Source organism: Rattus norvegicus, chromosome 11, assembly GCF_036323735.1.
Source record: "Rattus norvegicus strain BN/NHsdMcwi chromosome 11, GRCr8, whole genome shotgun sequence".
NCBI lineage: Eukaryota > Metazoa > Chordata > Mammalia > Rodentia > Muridae > Rattus > Rattus norvegicus.
This window is the reverse complement of record NC_086029.1, coordinates 82,452,747-82,476,916: the sequence shown is the minus strand read 5'-3', so window position 1 is coordinate 82,476,916 and position 24,170 is coordinate 82,452,747. Positions and strand designations below refer to the sequence as shown.

Sequence of the window (24,170 nt, the reverse complement as noted above, 5' to 3'; positions counted from 1 at the left end):
GATGGCCTCTTCCGACCTCTGTGAGCTCCAAGCACACGTTGTATACTTAACGTGCATTAGGGCAAGCACTCATACATATAAAATGAAAATACGTCTTTAAAAGGGAAAGAAGCAGTGATGTCTCCGTACAGAAGCGTTTATCTCGTCACTGAGTCAGCAGGGTTGGAAACAAAGCCAATGCTCGTTAGTTGGGCTGGTAGTGTTTGCTGTTTGTGATCCTCCCTCCTCAGCTGCTCTCTAGCTTTACTTGCTAATGGTGCCTATTTCTAGAAGAGGGAAAATGATCTGTGTAGCTTTAATATCTTTACACATTTTATAAATTAAAGGTAAGTTGTAATTGAATTTCATTCCTGCCCCATCCAGGCTCTGTGCATGTCATATCGACAGTATCTGTTGAACATTGAACACAACAGACCTGCCTATTTCCATACTAATGTGAACCCAGTTGGTCCGTTACTAAATAGATTTTAAAATGGTGCCCATTGTATAATCCCATTTGATAAATATGGTCCTGTGCCCAGATTACAAACCACAGAAATCTTTGCCCAAACATTGTATGTCCTCCATAGTTTGAGCTAAACTCCTTGAGAGGTTGTGTGTCTCACAGTCTCAGCTCCCCTTCAGTACCACAGCATCCGGTTAACAGTTCTAAAATTCAGAAGCTGGGCATGAACGATGCAGGCCTTCAATCCCAGCACTTGGGAGGCAGAGGCAGGTGGATCTCTGTGAGTTAGGGGCCAGTCTAGTCTACAGAGTGAGATCTTGTGTCAAATACAAACAAACAAAACAACCACAACAATAAATAAAAAAATTTAAAGGTAGTTTTATTCAAATACTTACATACCATGGATTCTATACATATTAGTTTACAGATGGAGCTGGCAAATGACTCAGCTGACACACACACCCCCAAGCCCACATTTTAAAGTGTGTTCGTAGCACACTTGCAGTCCCAGCATGGGGGAATCAGAAACAGATGAACTGCTAAGGCTGTTAAGCCCAACAGCTTCACCCACTGAACTAGTTCAAGCCAGTGAGAAAATCCTGTATACAAGGTAGACAGCACCTGAGGAGTGACCTGAGACTTTGCTTAGACCTGCACATGTGACTACCCACTATACCACTGCAATAAGTCAGATGTGAGGCTTAATAATTATAATCTGTAGCATATGTTATTAGTTTTTATGTGATAAAATATGTATATATCCTAAAATTTAAATTTTAGTCATGTACTCAGTGTATATTTCAGGTACATTGTATTCCACATGTGCTATTAGTACTGGCTATTTCCAAAACCTTTTTCATAGTCACAGAACCCACTCTATTCCTGACTCCTGATAACTTGAGGCTATTTTCAGTCCCGTGATTTGCTTCATCTAGATAAGTTATGTAAGTAGAACCATTTGATAAGTCTTTTGTGACTGACATTTCACAGCACAGTGTTTTCAGGGTTCACTCATGAGTTAGCATATATAAAATCTTTGTTCATCTTTCTTAACTGAGTAGTAGTTCTGTGTGTATATCAGAGAGAGAGAGAGAGAGAGAGAGAGAGAGAGAGAGAGAGAGAGAGAATGTATGTTCATGCAGGCCCATTCACACACTTTCGAACCACATTTTATTTCTCACTATAAATAATTCTATGGTAAATACTGACTTTCATGTAATTTTATTCATGCTGTGAGCAAGTTACTTGGGAAATATCCTGGGTGGAGTTCCAAGACCATATGTAACTTCTCTGTGAGTTAGCTTTGTGCAGAACCATCAAACATACTTTACAGTCAGAGCCTGGCAATGGTGGCACATGCCTTTAATCTGAGTACTCAAGAGCAGAGGCAGGAGAATCTTTTAAATTCGAAGCCAGCCTCGTCTACAGAGAGTTCTAGGACAGCTAGTGCTACAGAGAAACCCTGACTTGGAAAAAAAATACAATCACTACATGTCACCTACATTTTGTTTAATTTCCCATTTTGATAAGAAAAATAATTCATAAATACTATAAATGAGTTAGCAAAATTGATTTACCATATTATACAATTACTAAAATTCATATTTAACTCTCAAGATTATAACCAATTGTTTCTTTTTTTTCTTTTATTGGATATTTTCTTTATTTACATTTCAAATGTTATCCCATTTGCCCTCTGGAGGATTGATTTACCATATTATACAATTACTAAAATTCATATTTAACTCTCAAGATTATAACCAATTGTTTCTTTTTTTTCTTTTATTGGATATTTTCTTTATTTACATTTCAAATGTTATCCCATTTGCCCTCTGGAGGCCCCCCCATCCCATCCCCCACCCCCTGTCTCCATGAAGGTACCCCCCCTCCCACCTACTCCCTCCCACCTCCCCACCCTGGCATTCCCCCACACTGGGGAAACAAGCCTCCACAGAACCAAGGCCCTCCCCTCTCACTGATGCCTGACAAGGCTCATCCTCTGCTACATATGCGGCTGAGCCATGGGTCGCTCCATGTGTACTCTTTGGTTGGTGGTTTAGGCCCTGGGAGCTCTGGTGGGGTCTGGTTGGTTGATATTGTTGTTCTTCCTATGGGATTGCACACCCCTTCCACTCCTTCAGTCCTTTCTCTCACTCTTCCATTGGGGTCCCCGTGCTCAGTCCAATGGTTAGTTGCAGGCATTCTCATCTGTATCTGAAAGGCTCTGCCAGAGCCTCTCAGGAGATAGCTATATCAGGCTCCTCTCAGCAAGCACTCGTTGGCATCAGCCATAGTGACTGGGTTTGGTGGCTGCATATGGATGGATCCCCAGATGGGGCAGTCTCTGGATGGCCTTTTCTTCAGTACCTGCTCCATTCTTTGTCCCTGTATTTTTTCCTGTGAGTATTTTTGTTCCCACTTCTAAGAAGGGCTGAAGCATTCACACTTTGGTCTTCCTTCTTCTTGAGCTTCATGTGGTCTCTAAACTATATCTTGGATATTCTGAGCTTTTGAGCTAATAATATCCACTTATCAGTGAGTGCATACTATATGTGTTCTTTTATCATTGGGTTACCTCACTCAGGATGTTAATTTCTAGTTCCATCCATTTCATTTGCCTGTGAATTTTATGAAGTCATTGTTTTTAATACCTTAGTAGTACTCCATTGTGTAGATGTACCACATTTTCTGTATCCATTCCTCTGGAAAGGACATCTGGGTTCTTTCCAACTTCTGGCTATTATAAATAAGGCTGCTATGAACATAGTGGAGCACGTGTCCTTGTTATATGTTGGAGCATCTTTTGGGTATATGCCCAGGAGAGGTATAGCTGGATCCCAATTGTTTCCTTTTATGTTTTAGAAAAAGTTTATATTAAAACTTTTAATTGCCTGCCAAATATGCTCTATTCTATTTAAGAGTAATGTCTGCCAAGTGATATTCTCCATTCCAACAAATTTAAAAGAATCTGCTCTGGCACATCCATTATCTTACCAGAAGATAGATGTGAGTGATTTTCACATACCTCTTCTATGCTGAGAGTTGTGAAAATTATCAACGGAGACAGACAAGCCAGAGAGTTTTGATGTATGGGAGAAAGGGAATGTGAAGTCATAAACTGGCGGGGTAATAGTGCTGGCCTTAACCACAAGTACCTCAAGGGCAGAGGCAAGCAGACAAGAACTCCACTGTGATGCCTTGTCTCAAAACACTTAGAAAACAGAAACTGTTTGGTTTGGGGCGGAAAGAGGATAGCTCAGTGGTTAAAAGCACTCTTTCAGAGGGCCTACATTCATTCAGTTCCCAGCACCCAACTCCATCTCACAACTACTCGGGTTCTAGGATCCAACACTCTAACACACATAGATGTAGAGGCCAGTGCAAGGAAAAAGTAAAATGAAAGATTCTTTTGTTATTGCTGCTCTTGTTTGGAAGTGCGTTGTCTATGATGCCCGAGTGTTATCAGATCCTGATCCTAAGTCATTCTCATGCTTTGACCTTTCAGGGAGCCAGGGCCACAGGTGCATGCAGTCACACCCAGATGTTAAAGCGCAGTTCTTTACCTAAAAAGTTTGCAGATGGGCAGATTCCAGGGTTGCATGGCGCCCATCATTTGACCTTCATAATTGCAGTATATCTAAGCCAGTAAGGAGATTCCATAATTGCAGTATATCTAAGCCAGTAAGGAGATTCCATTAAGGGGTTATGTATTTGATGAAGATGGGCGATATGAGAAAAGAGGGTGGGAATGTGTTCTTTTTCTGTGGAAAATGACAAAGCATTTTCATTTGTCAGAGGCCAGAAAGGGTCAAGCCCTCTGCTTAGCAAAAGGCAGTGGTTTCTGCTGACCAGTTGAATGGTGTCTTTGTAACTAAGAAGTAGTGGTGTTGCTGACTTCTCAGGCAGGAGTGCATACATGTCAGATTTTCTTGACAGAACCTTTAAATAAATGTTACTTTGTATTACCTTTAATACTGGTTTTTATTCTTTCAATATGCACAGAATGTGTTTTGATAAAATTTACTCCCTCCCTGCTCTCCCCGCGTCCATTTGTATTATTTCTTACTTTCATGTGGTGATGCTGTGGTTTTGCTTGCTTGCTTGCTTTTTTTTTAACCATTAATTTTTTTGCTTTTATATAAAATTGGATTTTTTCCTTTTATTTCTTTCCCTTGTCATCTTGATAAGGTTTTTATGTAACATTTAGGTTTTGTTTTGTCTTTTTTCATTTATCTTATGCGTATTGTTTGGTGATACATCAACTTGGTATAGTGATACAGGCTTCTCATCTCAGTACGTAGTTGACTGGATGGTGTTGTGGTGAATTTGAGACTAGATCATTGAATTGAAGCTCAGCGTGGCCCCACAGTAGGACTTCCTCCTGTCATAGGAGTCACCAGTAGGATGCTCTCCTAGTGAAGTTCAGGTCCTACATAAAGTTTATAAGATATTTAATTTTTTTCTTAATTTTTAGGGAACCTAGAAAAGTTGTTCTTCATCGTGGCTCAACGGGACTTGGTTTCAACATTGTGGGAGGCGAAGATGGAGAAGGGATTTTTATCTCTTTCATCCTTGCTGGGGGACCTGCTGACCTAAGCGGAGAGCTCAGAAAAGGAGATCGCATTATATCGGTAGGCCTAATACTTGGATGTTTTTATTATCTTTATTATGACCTGTTAATAACTAGGAATGAATTTTAAAATAACTTGAAAGTATATTTCTGATAAGCATTGTAGAGTTCAGACTTGTTATTGGGGTGTCTTTGGTTTTGTTTTTGTACCAAGCTGACCTGTCCTGCATGTCTTGATTGTTGTACAGTGGTTACTGTTGTTTGTGGTCCTCAGGCTGAAGCTAGGGCATAATATCTATAATATCTATAAGGTAAATGCTCTGCCGCCAGCTACATCCCCAGCTGGAGTACAGTGAGTAACCCTTGGAGATCTCAGTCACAGAGCTGTCTCCTGAAGACAGAGTGGAAAGAACTGACTTCTGAAGACTGTCTTTTGGCCACCACCCATGCATGCTCACCACCAGTCATACCCAGTAATGCACAACAAGCTTGCTTGACAAGTGCGCCTACCTGCTTTGCCCTCCCGCATCTCCTGGATGGGTCTTGGAAGGTCTTTGTCAGTATCTCTGTAGAAGACTCCACGAGTCTAACCGTCCCCAGACGATGATGTGTGGTCTATTTTGTCCTCACATTCGGTTTTCCCCTATCTGTAAGTTGCAGCTTGGAAACTTGTTTTGACTTAGGTTCAAATTTCCTATTTCTTTCTTCAGCTAATTTTACTATACTACTAAGTCTTTCAAATAAAATCTCTCATTTTTTTTCCTAGCAATTTCATGTGGGTTTTGGTTTGTTTTTTTTTTTGTTTGTTTGTTTGTTTTTTGGTTTGTTTTTTTTGGGGGGGTGGGGGAAGTTTTTATGCCAAACTCATATTCACATCGTCTCTACATCTGTCATGATTCCATCATAATAATCATTATTTTTAGTAGCAAGGTCTCTCAGATGTGGTCCAGCACGGCAAGCCACTCCTGAGTATCCTTTGGTCTCGGTTTCCTAAGTATCGAGGTTACTTCTTCGTGCGGTGACTGACAGGTTAGGTCTTCTTCCACCTCTGCATGTCTTACAGTCTTACCTCATGAGCTCCTCTGGATAGCGTCATAGATGATAGTGTCACAGATGGTAGCGTCACAGATGATAGCGTCACAGATGGTAGCGTCACAGATGGTAGCGTCACAGATGATAGCGTCATAGATGATAGCGTAATAGATGGAGTAGGACACATAGGATGATTCCCAGGGAAGGCACTGAGCCTGAGCTACTGTGTTACTCAGGAACAGAGTAACTGTGTCAGGGACTGTGCTAGGAATGGGGAATAGCTCATGCCCTAGGCTACAGGAGCCAAGCTCTGTGAACACCATCTGTATCTGAGCTGCATTTCGTTGCAGCCTCAGTTTACTGGTTTGTTTGTTTGTGGTTTTTGTTCCATGAACACAATAAAATATTGAGTAAAGCGATAGCTGGTTTCTTCCCACTGTCATTTGGTCCTCCTTCCCTCACCATTCTGCCAAGGACGGGCGTGTCCATGGGTGTCTTCCTGTGACATTCTAGATATTAGTTCGCTTAAGTCTCTTTAAAGTCCAGTACCCTCGCGGGTTTTTATAAACTCACTCTGAAGGTTTTTTTGATTACTGAGGTAGAAGCGGCGATTCTTTTTTTTTTTTTTTTTTTTTTTTTTTTTTGGTTCTTTTTTTCGGAGCTGGGGACCGAACCCAGGGCCTTGCGCTTCCTAGGCAAGCGCTCTACCACTGAGCTAAATCCCCAACCCCAGAAGCAGCGATTCTTGAGACGTCTCTGATTTAGTCCTATTCAGTAGGCCCTACTTTATCTTTAAGAATATATTGTAGTAATCTCCATTCTTACTTGATTAACCCTGCCTTTTGAGGCATTTGCCTTTAAACATAGAAAGGTAATTTCTTTTTAGCAATACTGCGTATGTTAATGTTTTAATATCTAAGGTTGTATATAATCCTTAATAAACTATTGCTTGCTACATATCAAATACCCAAATAGTCATATAGCTGGTTACTCTAATGTTCTAGAACAACTAAAACAAAATTTGATGGCTATTTCTTTTTGTAAGTGATCATCCATTCTATACTAGACTCTGCCCTTGAACTATATGAGACCTTCAAAGGATTATATGCAGGAATATATTGATAAATCTTTAGTATGTCAGGTGCTCAGTCAGATAGTAAGAAAGATAAGTCTGAAAACTACATAAAAAGAATATTACATTTCTGGTATGTTTCTTCTGTCATGTGCTAGCCACATTCATTTTTCACCTCAAAGAGATTTTCTGACTTTATTTATACTCAAAAAGGTCTCCATATTGATTCATGTTTTTAAATGACATAAAATCTCAATAATGTATAGCACTAGTGACCTAAGATAGATGAATCATATAGGGGTTGGGGATTTAGCTCAGTGGTAGAGCGCTTGCCTAGCAAGCACAAGGCTCTGGGTTAAGTCCTCAGCTCAAAAAAAAAAAATCATATATCTTAATCTAAATCATAAATCTATCTCAAACTCAGAATATGTCCAATAAGAGACTATCATAAAATGGCAAACCTGTGAGGAAGGCGTGGGAATTCTAATTTAAATACAACCACAACAAGATAGGCTGCTAGTCCACCATCATAAAATCAGCCTTTGAAAGACTTTTAGTAATATAACAAGCAAACAACAGGTTCAAGTACTAAATAGTATATAAATAAAGACAAAAGTAATAAACTTGTGACAGAGGTCAGAGACTACATTTGCATCTTAGGCACATTTCCAAAGAGACTGGACCTTTGTAAGAAAACAAAAGCAGATTTTATAACAGCGTATTCTCTGACAATGCCATAGTTCTGCAGCTAAACTGTGAAACAGAGAGGAGGGAACAAAGATGCTCCCATAGGAAGAAAATGTTTAACAAAAGACAGTGGATCAATTGGACAGAGAGTTAAAAGCATGAGCCACAATAAGTCTTACTCTGAAAGTTTAAAAAAAAAAAAAGTAATCCTAGGTAGATTTAGACTCAAATGTTAAAACCTAAAGCCAGATCTTTCTGGGGGAAAAATGTTGAAAAACTATCTGGGCAAGGCAGCAATTTCTTGGGCAAAGCATAGAAGACACTAATAGAAGGCTCCACTTGGAAACAAGTAGGCAAGCTGTGTGAGGTCTAAACATATCTTCAGTAATACCTCACAAAAGACTTGTACCCACAAATACACAAATATATAATCCACAATAAAGAGCTTAAATAACTGTGCTACCTGGTTTTATGTCAACTTGATACAAGCTAGAGTCATCTGAAAGGAGGGAACTTCTACTGAGAAAGTGCCTCCATAAGATCTGGCTAGCTAAAAGACATTTTCTTATTTAATGATAGATGGGGCATGCCCAGCCCATTGTAGGGGAGCCATCCCTTGGCTGGTGGTCCAGGGCTCTATGAGAAAGCAGGCTGAGCAAGCCAGGGGAAGCAAGCTAATAAGCAGCAACCTTCTGTGGCCTCTATCAGCTCCGTCTCCAGGTTCCTGCCTTGTTTGATTTCTCTCCTAACTTTCTTCAATGATGGATTATGATATGGAAGTGTAAGCCAAATAAACCCTTCCTTTCCTAACTTGCTATTGTTATGATGTTTCATAACAGCAACAGAAACCCTAACTAGAACACTAATCCTTTTTTTTTAACTCACAAAACAGACTTAGATATTTTACTAAAGGAGATTTAAGAGTTGACAGCACAAAGCTACAGAACCAGTAAACAAGGAATTTGGGGATATCTCAAATATATATCCCACTGAATTGGACGGCTAAAGGGTATTAATTTATTATTATTATTATTATTAAGGGCAATACTTAATGGAGAAGAGCAATGGGGAAACTGTAACTCATACAGTGATGTGAAAGCCATTGATTTAAACATGCAGGTAACTTATTATCTCTTTGCCCAAGAGCTGTGGAAACTTATCCACAGAAATGTTTGTGCCAGCTTAGTCATAGTGATTCACATCTGGAAATGATCTCTTTCTGTTAATAGGAAAGTAACTGAGTGAATAGTGAGATACTTATAGCATTTAATACTACACTTCAAGAAAATGCAACAAAATAACACGTCACTCTAAAAGAAAGTATCAGGTTGAGCAAAACACAGAGACCCCACACAAATGTGCAGTACCCCGTGTGGGTAATCATGAGCACTAATTTCTGGTAATAGAATTTGGAAGATGATTGTTATTGATTTGTACTGACTATAAAGTGCCTATTAGAACTCTTGGGGTGGATAATGGAAACAGTATATATGTTCTTTAACTCTAGATTCATGGGGATGGTATATGTTTGTTAGATCCTTCTATCTTAATTAGTCATAGGGCTTTTTCCCCTGCATTTTTCAAGATATGCCGTAGTTTAGTTTTTTTAAAAATAAGTTGTGGGGTTGGGGATTTAGCTCAGTGGTAGAGCGCTTGCCTAGGAAGCGCAAGGCCCTGGGTTCGGTCCCCAGCTCCGAAAAAAAGAACCAAAAAAAAAAAGTTGTAATGTGATAAGGATAAATTGGTGGTAAGTGTTGTCAGGCAAATTAGTAAGGAGAATAAAATTAGCTTGGGACCTTCTTCACTTCATACCTTCTGTCAAAGTACATTTTTAATTTGCTTAGATTTTGGTGTGAAAACTTCAGAGCAAAAATAGATGATTTTAAGTAGCCCATCTGAGACCAGCGTGTCACTGACACAATATTACCAAAATGTGTTAGACCAGCAGCACAGCCAAGTTCACTCAAGACTTCCCCAGTGTTGGCACTGAGAATTTGAGAGAGTGCAGGACAGTGTTGCTCAGCCTAAGGTGTGCTTGAAGACAGCACTGTTTGGCAGTATTCATCAGTAACATTGAAATGTAAGTGTTTAGTTGACTTCTCCGGGGAAATACTGTTAAAGCAAAAGAGAAAAATCTTTAGGTGCAAGAGGAAAAATATGAGGGGAAAAAAAAAAAACTTCAAAAATCAACAAATTCTAAAAACTCCAGGACAAATATTTAAGTACCTCATTGGATGAAATTCAAAAGCACAAATAAGAAAGTATACTTTAAAACAAAAGTTGTTACTAAAAAGAAAATGTATTTGCTTATATACTTAAAATAATAGCTGTCAATCACATACATCGTTGTCCATGTCCATGGAAGCATATAAACCAAGTGGCCTGCAGCTAGCAAGGCCACCAAGGCACTGACAATCAAAGGCTTGGGCTCTGACTGTGATAAAGCATTCATTAGAGTCATGAACTTGATCCTAATACCAATATAAATATATATCTTATGGCATATGGATTGTATATGTGGGATAAAAAAGAAATATCAAAAGCCTACTGTAGTAGAAAAGCCAAAAACCAGACAATTTCACTGACAAACTTAAAAAAGTTAAGAAACTCTTGCAAATCAGAAGAAATATAACATTTCCCAACTTGGTCTGTGAGACCATACTTAGAACAAGAAAGGTACATCATTTGTAAGATCCTCAACAAACTAATAGGCTAGATCTAGAAATAAAGTCATGTGCGTACCTAAGACAACTTAATCCAAGGAACGCATGGTTGATTCTGCAGAGAAAAAAGAGTTAGAAGCCATCCTAGTACAGTAAATGACACAGCCACATGATCAACCAGTAACAGGAGAAAGGATTGTAATAGGACCGCTCCGTTCCATGGTTAAAAACATTTAAGAAACTAGAAATGCAAAGGACATTCCTCACCTTGGTAGCTAAAAAAAAAAAAAAAAAAAAAAAAGAGCAGTGGCTTCTACTCACAATGAACAACTAAAAGTTTATCTCTTAAATGAAGAAAAAAAGGTGTTTCATCTTTTTCCCACTTGATTCAGCTTTGTTCTGAAGCACTTAGCCAAGACAAATAGCAAATCCTCTGTGTTAAAAGGAGGAGAGCCAATCAGCCAGCAGGAGTCAATGGGAGAGAGCTGCTCCACACCAGGAACTACACATGCAGGGTGAGCGTGGAGAGCTGAGCCGATGGGCAGAAACAGAAGGCTTGCTGGACACGCATGAGGCGACACCCTAGGTTTGATCCCTTCTGTCACTGTCAAAAACAGTGAGATGCTTAAGCGTAAAGTTAAGAGTAGAGTGGAAAATGGCTTAGTGATTAAGACTACTTGCTGTTCTTCCGGAGGACCTGAGTTCCCAGCACCCACCTATTCCAGAGGACACAAGACCCCTGTGTGGCCTCTGATGACCCATGTAGGCGAGGTGCTCAAACATGCCATAGGCATGAGCCTTCGGTTAGAAACACCAGGAAGAGAGAGCCAGAGAGTCTAGAAGCCCACTTACTTCAAATGTACAGGATTAGGATCTATGCCAAAGGGAGCTCAAAGTGACTTAGTGGGTTTTCTTAAAGCTAGAAGACCACTGACCACATTTGAATTTTGTTGTTTTGTTTGTCCCACAGACAGGCAGCTGCTTTTGGGGTAGCCCCCGCTTCAGTTTTTGATTTGTGTTTCTTTCTGGAGTGAAGGAAGTATTTTGGCCTTAGGTAGTTGTGATAGTTATATATCTCATCAGTGTTCAAAAAACACCCAACTGTGCACTTTTATGTTTTACGGTATTTGAAGTATTTCCCAGTGCTTAAAATGTTTGAATTTTTTTAGTTTATTTAAGGCTATTTACATATGTATATATGTCTTTCAGTACATAGGGTTTTTTTTTTTTTTTTAAACAAACAAGAAAAAAACATTGAGCAAGGTGTGGTGGCTCACACCTTTAATTCCAGCACTCTGGAGGCAGAGAAGCAGGTAGATCTCTGAGTTCTAGCCAGTTTGGTCTACATGGTGAACTCCAGGCTAGCCAAGACTACATAGTAAGACCCTGTCTCAAAAAACAAACAAAGAAAACCTTGATAAGACATCATACTTTCACTGAAGTATTAACTAATATTTGAGAAAGTGTAATTTTACTTTTGTCCAGCAGATTGTGTATTTTTGAGTCCACATGGAGTTCCAATCTTCTCCAAGCAAAAAAAGCTAAAACTTTTTTTTAAAAAAATAGTTTATTGAATATACTCAAAAAGTCAGAGAGATAGAATGTGTTTTCTGCCTGTAGTCAAAAACTGTGTGTGTGTGTGATGTGTGTGTGTGTGTGTGTGTGTGTGTGTGTGTGTGTGTGTGTGTGTGTGTGTGTGTGTAAGCAGCATGGCATGTGATCAGAACACAAGTCTTCGGGTCAGGCCTGGCCTTCCATGTAGGTGGTGGCAGGGTCTCTGCTGTTCTTAAGCTCACTGACCTGTGAGCTAGACATTCTCCCTTCTCCATTTCCCATTTCTGTTTGGCTCATGGGGACCATAAACATGAGTGCCACTGTACCTACTAGTGTTTATGTGAGCTCCGAGAGTCCAAACTGAGGTTATTGAGTTTGCGAGCAAGCACTTTTACCCAGTAGAACTTTTCCTCTCGAGTCAGGCTATAATCAGCACTAAGGAAACTGAGACTGAAGGATGGTCAGTTTTATCCAAACTGAGCTACAGAGTGAGTTCCAGGGCAGCCTGTACTGCAGAGTAAGACCTGCTCCCCTCCCTCCAAAGAGCTTTAATTCGTCTCCTACAATCTATAAAAGTTTATCTTTCTCTAGACTTTTTCTCTAGTTTATTCTGGCAATTGGAATTTGCAGAGTACGTTGTATTGTTATAAAGGGTAAGTTAACCCCTGCAGCTGGAGTTACTCTCTATTAGCCATACTCGGTTGCATTTAGCTTTACAAGGCTAAAATTAAATTTTAAAGGTTTGCTTTTATTTTGTAATATGGGTAGGCATGTATGTGTCTGCATGTGGCTATGTGCAGAGTACAAGTGCCTGCAGCAGCCGTAAGCATCAGATCCTCCCTAGAACTAGAACCGAGAGCCCACTGACACGGCTTCTGAGACTCCAACTTGGGTCCTCTGGAAGAGCAGCAAGTGTTCTTAACTGCTGAGCCGTCTCTCCAGCCTCCGATCAGTAATAGTTAGTGGAAGTCCTAAACACAGTTGTGGTCTCTTCATTGTTGTTGGTTCTTAGTTTTTAATATTAAGGCTTTATTGCCCTCAATAATATGTCTGTTCCAGTGTTCACATTTGTCTTAGAGGAAAGGGAGTGATCTCTGACGGTGTGACGCCTTGCTGCATAAACTGAGTTAGTAGTGGGGTTCAGAGGTAAGAATAAAATGGAATGTTCTTCAGGAATCAAATTGCACCCAATGCAAGTTCCTTTATTAAAAATTATTTCTGAGAGTATTTACATTTATTGTTGGTTAAATTGGTCCCTAAAATCTGAACTGTGCTTAGCAGTTGCTTTCCTGTTACAGAAGTCTTAGTCTGAGAGGAAGAAAGAAATGAAACGGAGTTGAACTGGAGAGCTAAATATAAATAGAAATCCACTTCCTTCCTATTGCTTGAGTTGCTAGCAAAATGAATTATGCAGAATAATAACACTTGTTATTACCTGGGTAGCCAGCCTTCTGACATCCTTCTGAGGAAATGCTTGACTTCTCTTACCATTAAACAAAGTGTTTTTGGTGAATCAGATTATTTGAAATAGTTACGTATTGTTTTACTGAGTGATCTAGTTAAGCAATTAAGGTACCGTAATTAATATGTGCCTGCTTCCATGATGGGCCACTGTGATGTCTAGTCAAAGATTATTATTCTCAAATTAATATCTAATTTTATTTACAGGTAAACAGTGTTGACCTCAGAGCTGCAAGTCATGAACAAGCAGCTGCCGCATTAAAAAACGCAGGCCAAGCTGTCACTATTGTCGCACAGTATCGGCCTGAAGGTAAGACATTTTGTTGCCTATTAATATTGCACATTTTAGTTATTTTTGACTTTTTTTTTTTTTTTCGGAGCTGGGTTCACCAGGGCCTTGCGCTTGCTAGGCAAGCGCTCTACCACTGAGCTAAATCCTCAACTTAGTTATTTTTTAAAATGATCTTAAATTCTTCCTTTTAAACTTTTTTTCCTCTACAACAAGCTTTCATGTAGCCTTTGTTGTCCTTGAGCTCAGTGTGCTCTAAGGATAATTTTGAACTGATCCCCCTGCCTCTACCTCCCAGATGCTGGAATTGTAGTTGAATGCCACCAAGCCTGTTTTCATACTGTACTGGAGATCAAGTCACAATTTTTTATTCATAACAGGCAAGCACTCTGCCGTGTGAGCTAAGCTCCTAGCTCTTAGTGATGTCTCATTTCTAATTTAATCTGTTTTATGTATTGTTTTATTTGTCAATTTAGTATTTGTCCAGTCTAAACCAATTCATTTTCGAGATCAGTAGTGTTTTTCATTAGGATTAGAACATTCATCTGCCAATTGTTGAGATTGTACCATTATTTGAATTAATTTCCAAGTTTCTTTTTAATCTGACTTCCAGTTTACCACATCTAAGTATTCCTTTTACTAACTCATTGATTCGAAAGAGGAATAAAAACTGTAAGTAAAAGTAGTAATGCTGCCCAAGGATATGAAGTTACTCAGACTCTTTTCTTTTAAATTATACTTATTAATACCAAATTCATACTTTCTAGTAGCCTTTATTGTTATTTAGAACAGAAGAATAAAGTTTGTGGTGTACTGTCTTTGTCGGCAGTGAAGCATCATGGCGTAACTGGACTAGATTCCTAGGGGAAGAAAGTGATCCTGGAAAATTGGAGGTAATCCCGTAGTGAGCATGTGTAAGCCTGCAGTAGGATCAACAATACCAGGTGGGCAGTAGAGCCTCAGTGAGATTGATGCCTTTGAGAACCCAGAAGAAAACATAGAAACATGTTCATAAACAACATGACGAGGGATAGAAACATGTTCATAAACAACATGACGAGGAAGGAGAAATGAGGTGGCTGAAGGCGCAAAGTGAAGTGCTTTATAATTTAGGCTTTAAATGAAATAGTCTGTAAGTTAGCATTGAAAAGAAACAATTCCAAGCTATTTTATTTACTCTAATTTATTGGTCCAGCAAAATTTGACTCAGAGTAACAAGTAATTTAAAAGTATCTAGCCTGCGTATTCATCTTATTCTTAGGAAGATAATTAATAAAGAGCACAGAGTAGCTTGGCAGCAGGGACATATGACATGAAGTTCAACCTCAGCTTCCTTAACAGTTCATGTGGACAGAAACCCACAAAGTAAAAGTGTAAGAGTGGAGTTAGACATTAATGTAAGCTGGCAAACCCAGACACAGACACTTCAGTGGGTACAATAGGAAAGTAAAGCAGAGAGAAAGGCTAAAATATTTAAATGGCAGTGTTTTGGGGTTTGTTTGTTTGTTTGTTTGTTTTGGCTTTTCAAGTCAGGGTCTCTGTGTAACAGAGCCCTGGCTGTCCTGGACTTGCTTTGTAGACCAGGCTGGCCTTGAACTCTCAGAGAACTGCCAAGAATGGCAATGTTTTCAAAGGAAAACAAATGTCTATGCAATATACACATAATTAGCAGATTGTATTACTATATTTGTGTGTTGTGTGTGAGGATAATAAAAGGAAGCCATCAATTACAGAAAGTAAAAGGAGGACATGGGAGGGGTTGGAGGAAAGGAAAGGAAGAGGAAATGGTGTAATCATATTCTAATTTAATTCTTTTACTTAAAAATCCTTTATAATATAAATACATGTTTGGAATTTCAATTTGATGCATTCCTAAAAACTTTCTGCTAACACAGAGAGGGTTGCTATGATGGAGTGCAGCATATACAAGTTGAGTCTTATGACCATTGACCTACCTAAGCCTAGCACACACGCCAGATGGAGCCGGCGCTCTGCCACTCAGCCTTTCTCTGTCGTCACCGAGTGCCCCCAGGAATTTCCCTTCTCCTCCTCCTTTGGTGCTGATTCTTAATCTTATTTTGGGTTTTATTCCTTTTTTTGTGATTTCTCAGCTTGATCCTTTTCTTTTGTTTGAGAGGGGCAGTCTGGTGAAATGCTAATCTGAAGACTGCTGAGAGACAGTACTATTCAGTCTCAATTTTAAAAGGAAGTTTTGAATAAAAGAGAATTCTTTGTGTTTGGTTATTCAAATACTATTTAGTATATGGTTTTTTATATGGGTTTGTCTTATATATGTTTAGTATTTTCCAAAATTTCCTGAATACCAAACTTGTGGGTCCTAACGTAAGAATGGAGATGGGGTGGCATTAAACATTATCTCTCCTCAATACTCATGCACATTCTATTTTAGTTGTTTCAAATAACTTTAATATTTTATATGAAATAAAATGGCTTAGTCCAGCAGTTTCAGAAATGCTGGCGAACATTTCCTGTGTGACACCTAGCCTCTTCTTTCCCAGTAGCAACTCTGCTGAGTTTGATGGATTTCTAACCGTGTGCACACAGCCTAAAAGGAGACAAAGTTCTCCCCAGAAAGTGTGAGGAAACATATACAGAGTGGTTAAAAGGTGGAAAGGGGATGACAGCTGTGAACTGATTGAAACTAAAGGAAAGAGAGTAATCTTCACAAGGTAAAGGAAATTGAAAATTAAAAAGTAACATTGAGGGCTGGAGAGATGGCTCAGCGGTTAAGAGCACTGACTGCTCTCCCAGAGGTCCTGAGTTCAATTCCCAGCAACCACATGGTGGCTCACAACCATCTGTAATGAGATCTGATGCCCCCTTCTGGTGTGTCTGAGGACAGAGACAGTGTTCCCACATATATGAAATAAACAAATCTTTTAAAAAAATAGAGGTAACATTGAGAAATGTGTGGGAAATGATCATAAAGAAAATATTACAAGGAATTCTTAGTAGTGAGGACCATAAACATAAAAATGACCCAAAAAAAATCACACTTTTAAGAACTTGTCAGTAATCACTCTAGCACCCTAATCGTAAATATTTGATAGTATCTGAGACTGTTACTACTTATCAGAAAAAGTGCTCTCCTGCCTCACTATAAAAATGTGCTTTTTTTGTTTGTTTAAAATTGCCCAAGGTTTCTCAGAGTCCCTCAAAGTGAGAACTAACAGTGTGCCTACATGAAATGTAGTGAACGTGTTTTTAAATATTGTGGAGCTCTTAGAGATGTAAGGCTTATCAAACCATGATGAAAAGATGGTAACCTGGAGCCAGTAAGTCACTCTGCTTCAAGAGCAGGGTGGGTCTATTTTAGGGGACTTTGCCAACTAATTGTTAAAGATAGTCTTCTGCTAAAAGTAAAATTGTGGCTGGGTTAGTTGTATATCCCTATAGTCCCAGTACTGGGAAGGTAGAGACACGAATCAGGAGCTCAAAGCTGTCCTCAATAGAGTGAGTGAGTGAGTGTGTGAGTGAGTGAGTGGGTGAGTGGGTGAGTGAGTGAGTGAGTGGGTGAGTGAGTGAGTGAGTGGGTGAGTGAGTGGGTGAGTGAGTGAGTGGGTGGGTGAGTGAGTGGGTGAGTGAGTGAGTGGGTGAGTGAGTGAGTGAGTGGGTGAGTGAGTGAGTGGGTGAGTGAGTGAGTGAGTGAGTGGGTGAGTGGGTGAGTGAGTGGGTGAGTGAGCGAGTGAGTGGGTGAGTGAGTGGGTGAGTGAGCGTGTGAGTGGGTGAGTGAGTGGGTGAGTGAGTGGGTGGGTGAGTGGGTGAGTGAGTGGGTGAGTGGGTGAGTGAGCGAGTGAGTGGGTGAATGGGTGAGTGAGCGAGTGGGTGAGTGAGTGGGTGAGTGCGTGAGTGGGTGAGTGAGTGGGTGAGTGCGTGAGTGGGTGGGTGAGTGAGTGAGTGGGTGAGTGAGTGGGTGAGTGAGTGAGTGGGTGGGTGAGTGAGTGGGTGAGTGAGTGAGTGGGTGTGTGGGTGCGTGAGTGAGTGGGTGTGTGAGTGGGTGAGTGTGTGAGTGGGTGAGTGGGTGTGTGAGTGGTTGAGCGGTGGGTGAGTGGGTGTGTGAGTGGTTGAGCGGTGGGTGAGTGAGTGCGTGAGTGAGTGGGTGAGTGGGTGAGTGAGTGAGTGGGTGTGTGAGTGGTTGAGCGGTGGGTGAGTGAGTGGGTGAGTGAGCGAGTGAGTGGGTGGGTGGGTGTGTGGGTGAGTGAGTGGGTGGGTGAGTGAGTCCGTGAGTGAGTGAGTGGGTGGGTGAGTGAGCGAGTGAGTGGGTGAGTAGGTGGGTGAGTGAGTAAATCCTATAAAAATACGCAATGCTAAAATATTTTTAAAACAGAGGTAATGTACATTGAAAAATCCCACTTTTTTTTTTTTCTTTTTTTTTTTTTTTTTTTTTGGCTAATTGCAAAAAACATAAAAGCACAGAACAGTTGGAGCTCAGGCTATAGCGCCTGCTTGGTTCTACTGCTTGGAACATTGGGGCAGGAAGATAGCAAGTTTGAGGTCAGCCTAGGCTACATATTGAGTCTCTATTCCAAAACCAGATAAGCAACACAGGGAAAAGCGAAGCCCAGGAGAGTGGCTCACTCACACCAAGCACTCATTGCGCAAGTTGCAGATTTAATCCAGAACCCACAGGTAAAGGAGAAGACCTTCACACACGTCATGGCACGTGTGTGCACTCACAATAGTTATATCAGAAGCATAGAATCAATGGTACTACTAGAATGTGCAAAATGAAATGGTAGATTTAATGCTGCGTGTTCCATAACTTCTCTGCACTTACAAAATTATTAGGACAAATGAAATTAAAATTTATTAACAGTCTACAACAAAACTAGGTGTAACTCTTCATAAGTCTCAAAATAACACTGATGTAAGCAAGCCATAAAGAGCTACCAACCCCTGTGATGGCACCCACAGAACAGGGCGAAGCAACAGGAGAGGCGCAGGGCGAGTAGGAGACCATGAAGTAGGGGTAAGGTAATCCCAGTGCAAGGTCTGTGCAGTCTGCATACTGAGTGCAATGCGTTCAGCAGCCAACTGAGCTCACTTTCTATTTAAAACCCCACGCTCGGAGAGGACTACTGGGAGAAAATCCCAATTGAATGGGATTGTTGGGGTGCTCTGACCAAAGGACATCAGAGGCCTGAAATAGTAGGACAAATGCATGATAACTAGGAGAATCTCAGCATTATTAGATCATATCTTTGAACACTTGGCAGAAATAACAAAAAAGGAAGCTCCAGTCTCGAAGGGTGAAGCCATAGAAAGGTGAAGCCATTAAAAACTTACTGGGGTTGGGGATTTAGCTCAGTGGTAGAGCGCTTGCCTAGCAAGCGCAAGGCCCTGGGTTCGGTCCCCAGCTCTGAAAAAAAGAAAAAAAAAAAAAACAAAACAAAACAAACAAAAAAAATAAATAAAAACTTACCCAAAATTTTAGGGAAAGCTGTGTGTGTGTGCGCGTGCACACGTGTGTCTGTCTGTCTGTCTCTCTGTCTCCCCCTCCCCTTTTTCCTCCTTCCATGGCAACTTGGGCTACAGGAAACCCTATCTTTTAAAAAAAATTTTTTCTAGAAACTTAAATTTTAGATAAAAATGAACAGCTCGAGACTGAATCACACAGAAAACTGGTTGAAAACTAAAAATAAGAATCAAAATAATTTCTTTACAAACAACAAGTGCATGCCAGAAAACACATGCTTGAAATAATTAACTGATGTTACACTAGTATTTACAGAACATATTTATGTTGTAGAATCAGAAACGTACTGAAAATGATAGACCACTATATTTAATCTGGACCAGTATTTCCTAAGAGAAGAAGGAAACTGGGGAAAGGTTTTTGAATTGAAGCTAGAGAGCTTTCTCTTCCATAGCTTGATCACTTAAGTCCCACAGCCATTAGAAAGAAGAGAGCAAGGCCCACTTCAGGGGTAGGGGGCCAAGGCGTGCTGTAGTGACCCACTGGACCTAGCCCATGAAAAGGGCTTCCTGTCAGGTTATGTCCTAGTTTGAGCACTAAGCACATTCAGAAAAGTGGTGAATACTGATGAGAACGGACGCTTGGTTGTGTTCAAAACATAGAGTGAATATGCATATAAGGCTGGCATTACCCATTATCTTTATGAGTTAAATACAAAGAGGAAAAAAGCTAAGTATGTATTCTGTGAGATTGGGTTAGTTTGAATATTTAGTATGAACTCAGTTTCAGAACATCTAACATCTTTATGTGCATATATAACTATCTGATACACCTTACCCCTGATACCATAGTCACACCCCAACAGTAATGAGCGTTCATAGTCCTTAGAACTTGCCCTCTGATCTAGGTGTATTCCTCTTTAAAAACCGAGGCTTTTTGAACAGATGGCTGGCTTCCAGATTCAGGCAGGGAAAATATTGTTATTTTCTCATACTCTGTGCCAAAAAGTAAAATACTCAAGCAATGATAGAAACATAACCAAAAAAAAAAAAAATCCAATATGGAACAAGACACACAAATAAACAGTTTCTGCTTCAAATTACTGAAATAGTACTAAGTATAGCATACTAAATAAAGTAGGAGTCCTTACTAATGTTAGTTAAATGACTAATTGAAAGCTTAATGGGCTAGTGAGTGATTGAGCAAGCCTGATGGTCTGAGATCAGTCCTAATCCACACAGTTGAGAGAGAGCCAGTCCTCAAGTTGTCTTGACAACTTGGGTCCACACAGGTCCATGGGATCTCTACACCTCCCTCAACACACAATAAATAAGTAGGCTTTTTCTGTTTTAAGAATTAAGAGATGTATACATATTTAACCCACCAGACACCCCTTGTCAAAGGCAGTAACATTAGACTTAGTGAGAAGACAAATGGAAGCCTAGGTCGGTTCTGTGGGGATTATAGCCTCAGTCTGTAGACACATCAGGAAGAAACAAATGAGAAGACACTTTACGTCATCAAAGAGAGGTACTGTTGTGAGTCACAGCTTCTGACCCGGCTTACAGTTCAGGGGATTTAGTAGTCTTTAACATAATGATATGGTTTAAAATAGCCATTGTCAAAAAAATTTTACTGCTTTTTTAAATTTTATTAATATACTTCTGATTGCTTTTTTGTCATTTCAGCAATTTAAAATTTAGAAAATAATTTTGTAATTTTCCTTCTATTGGCTGGTTTGGCTTTTTTTCCATGTTATTAACTCTACATAAGTTCTACGTTTAAGATTATCTGTTTTAAGAAAAATTTCATCCATCAAAGCATCTGACATTAATTACTGTAAATTTCATTTTTTAATTGAAAACTGGAATAATTCCTATTTTAAATTTTATATCCAAATGAAACGATAATATAAAATTGCTAGTTAGTTGATTCATAGAGTTGTCTTAAATGTGATTTGAACAAAGATCTCCTCGACCAACCAGTTCTAATTTCTTAGTAGCTTATTACTCTTTTAGACTTCTAGCCTACTTGGTCAGTTTTAAGACACTATGTAGAGTGTACATTTTATCTTTAAAAAGCTTGTTTTTGGGGGTTGGGGATTTAGCTCAGCGGTAGGGCACTTGCCTAGCGAGCGCAAGGTCCTGGGTTCGGTCCCCAGCTCCAGGGGAGAAAAAAAAAAGCTTGTTTTTAGTAGTATTTAGTTCATTTCTTTTCCCCCGTCAGAGTACAGTCGTTTTGAAGCTAAAATTCACGACTTGCGGGAGCAGATGATGAACAGCAGTGTCAGCTCAGGGTCAGGGTCTCTCCGAACCAGCCAAAAGCGGTCCCTCTATGTCAGGTAAGTGTCACTTGGAAAGGGGTATCACTTAATGGGCTGTGTAAGCAGATTCTGTTTGCTTGTCTGTTTGTTTACTGGGACTGACTTGGATTTACTATAGAACCAATAAGAACATTTTCATGAGTGATTTTCTGACATACTCTCAAGAGTTGGAATATTTTAATAACATAAATTACGTGACCTTTTGAATTAATAGTGGTATAAAAAAAGACAAATGTGGGCTACAAAAGAGAATTTAGGTTAATGTTTTAGTAGTGACTATATGAACTTGGTTAGATCATATTTCCCTGCATATACTCCTACACATAAAATAACAAAATAAAAAATAATACTATGAAAGTGTTGAGTAACATGGAAATATTTTAACCTTAATTTTCAATTTTCAGATTAAGATAAAAGAATAACTGTTAAGTATTCCAGTCTGACTGACACAGTTCTCCTTGGCTCTCCTCACTTGTTTGCTGAAAGTGCTTGGGGATCACAGTATTCCCTCTCCACCCCCACCCCACCCCACCCCACTCCCAGGGCTAAGAATCTCAAGGCCTTGTGCATGCAGGGCCAGTGCACTTCAGTCCAAGAACTTCTAAGAGAGTTTATTTGGACTTAATTAAGTTTAAATATTATGTTAATTAGCTAATTTCTTTTTAACAAATTTTGAGATACTTTATATTTTACTGCTGTAAATTAAATTAATACAATATCTTTTAAAAATAACTTGGCAATTTGTACTTAATTTTCACTGATAATGACTTTTAAACTGATGTTAATTCTACACTTGCAAACAAGTAGAAGTAGTAATTAGCTGGCAGAGTAATCATTGTATTAGTACCCAATTTATATACTTGCATATCTAGCTAGTTAATCTATGACTGAGAGGTTTTTTTCTAAATATCTAATCAAAGTAGATAATAATGTTTACATTTTAATTTTTAGAATAGCTATATAATTTCACATTTACAAATCTAATATAATTTGTTATATTTAATAAAATTTGGGGTGCCAATTTTTTGATTTTTTTATTCTGTATCATGAGATGGAGTGTCAATATATTAGCAAAGCTCACCAGAAGCACCAGATTCAAGCAGTCCTCTGTGGTGGCTGGAGTACACTTCTCCTACACTCTCTACTAAATCTGATGGAGTCCTCAGAACAACTCTACAGTGTTCATTGTTAGCCCCTTCTAATAGGAAAGACAAAGCCAAGGGAAGCCAAGGGCAGCTTATCCCAGGAAGTGCTGGGTCCAGTACTGAAACCACCGCTCTAAGGCCCTCTGTGTCACTGTCCAGTAGAAAGGGTGACTGAACCACGTATGTCAGTTTCATTTCCTAGATGACACAGTAAGAAAGCAGTAAGATAAAAAAGCCAGACATCCCAGCACTGAGGAGGCTGAGGCAAGAAGACTGAGTTTTGTGCCCGTAGCAATTCATATACATACTCTTATTCAATACAGCAGTTTCCAGTTATCAAATAAATAACCGAGCATGCAGTCTGTCCTAAACACTGAAAGCAGTAAATAATAGACTTAGACTGTTTCCATTTCAGAGTGATTGCTGTGACTTCTTTTGTTATTGTTGTTACTGCCTTATGTATAATGTAAAATCAGGCCTAACCTATTTATCCTATACTAATAATTTGTCTGTACAAATTATATATTTCTGGGGTCCCATAAATTTTTAAAATTGATTAATATGACAATAACAACTTCTTATGAACTTTTTTCTTGAGTCTAGAGCCCTTTTTGATTACGACAAGACTAAAGACAGTGGCCTTCCCAGTCAAGGGTTGAACTTCAAATTCGGAGATATTCTCCATGTTATCAATGCTTCTGATGACGAGTGGTGGCAGGCCAGACAGGTGACCCCAGATGGTGAGAGTGACGAAGTTGGAGTAATTCCTAGTAAACGCAGGTAAATGGTTTGTCTTACTACCTCAGAATATGGCGTTAATAATGAATTGTTTACTCGGCATTTCTTTTACCTTGCTGTGTAGAAACATGATGCTCAGCAGAGGTAGCCATACCCAGAAAACCAAATGCTGTATCTCACTATGTGAAATGTAAACTATTCTGGCAGTTACTAGAGTTACAAGAGGGAGGGAGAAGAGGAATGGGAGGATGTTGGCAGGAGATAAGGTAGTGTCCGTTATAAAAGAATAAATTCCAGAGTGCTTCTGTGGTGAGTCATAGGTGACAAGACTGAATGTGTACTTGAAATTTGCTAAGAAAATAGTGCCTAAGTTTTTCACCATCAAAAGAATGAGGTGAGAGGTTATTGAGGTTTGTTAAATTAATTAGCATGGTTTATAAATTGTTTTACCTGTACATATCAAAATATGTGTAACAAATTAAAATATAGAGGGGGTGAGTGTGTGCATGTGTGTATAGACACGCATGTGAATTGCACACATGTGCCGGTCCTTGTCTTCCACTTTGTCTGCAGCAGGGTCTCTTGTTTACCATTGCTTCTATCAGGCTAGCTAGTCCTGTGAGCTTTCAGACATCCTCCTGTCTCCACATCACCACAGGAGCACTGCAGGGATTGCAGTTCTGAGGATCCGAGTTATGCATTAAGCGCTTTGTTTACTCACCAAGCCATCTCCTCAGCTTTGTTTTCTGAGACA

The 24,170-nt window shown here is 39.5% G+C and overlaps 1 protein-coding gene and 1 long non-coding RNA gene across 32 annotated transcripts in view; one reads left to right on the top strand and one right to left on the bottom strand.

Moving 5' to 3' along the window:
* Dlg1 (discs large MAGUK scaffold protein 1) overlaps nt 1-24,170 on the top strand; it is a 190,945-nt gene that overhangs the window by 130,881 nt on the left and 35,894 nt on the right. For all 31 annotated transcript variants that reach the window (XR_005490977.2, XR_005490974.2, XR_005490975.2 and 28 more), the window contains 4 exons: nt 4,920-5,076; nt 13,692-13,794; nt 21,437-21,551; nt 23,282-23,458. Coding sequence is in view for 27 of the 31 variants with exons in the window: in NM_001393734.1 (NP_001380663.1) it covers nt 4,920-5,076; nt 13,692-13,794; nt 21,437-21,551; nt 23,282-23,458 (552 nt within the window). In the remaining 4 variants the exon portion in view is untranslated. The remainder of the gene's footprint in view (nt 1-4,919; nt 5,077-13,691; nt 13,795-21,436; nt 21,552-23,281; nt 23,459-24,170) is intronic.
* Nucleotides 1-24,170, bottom strand: part of LOC134481091 (uncharacterized) — an 84,790-nt gene that overhangs the window by 51,587 nt on the left and 9,033 nt on the right. The window lies entirely within an intron of this gene.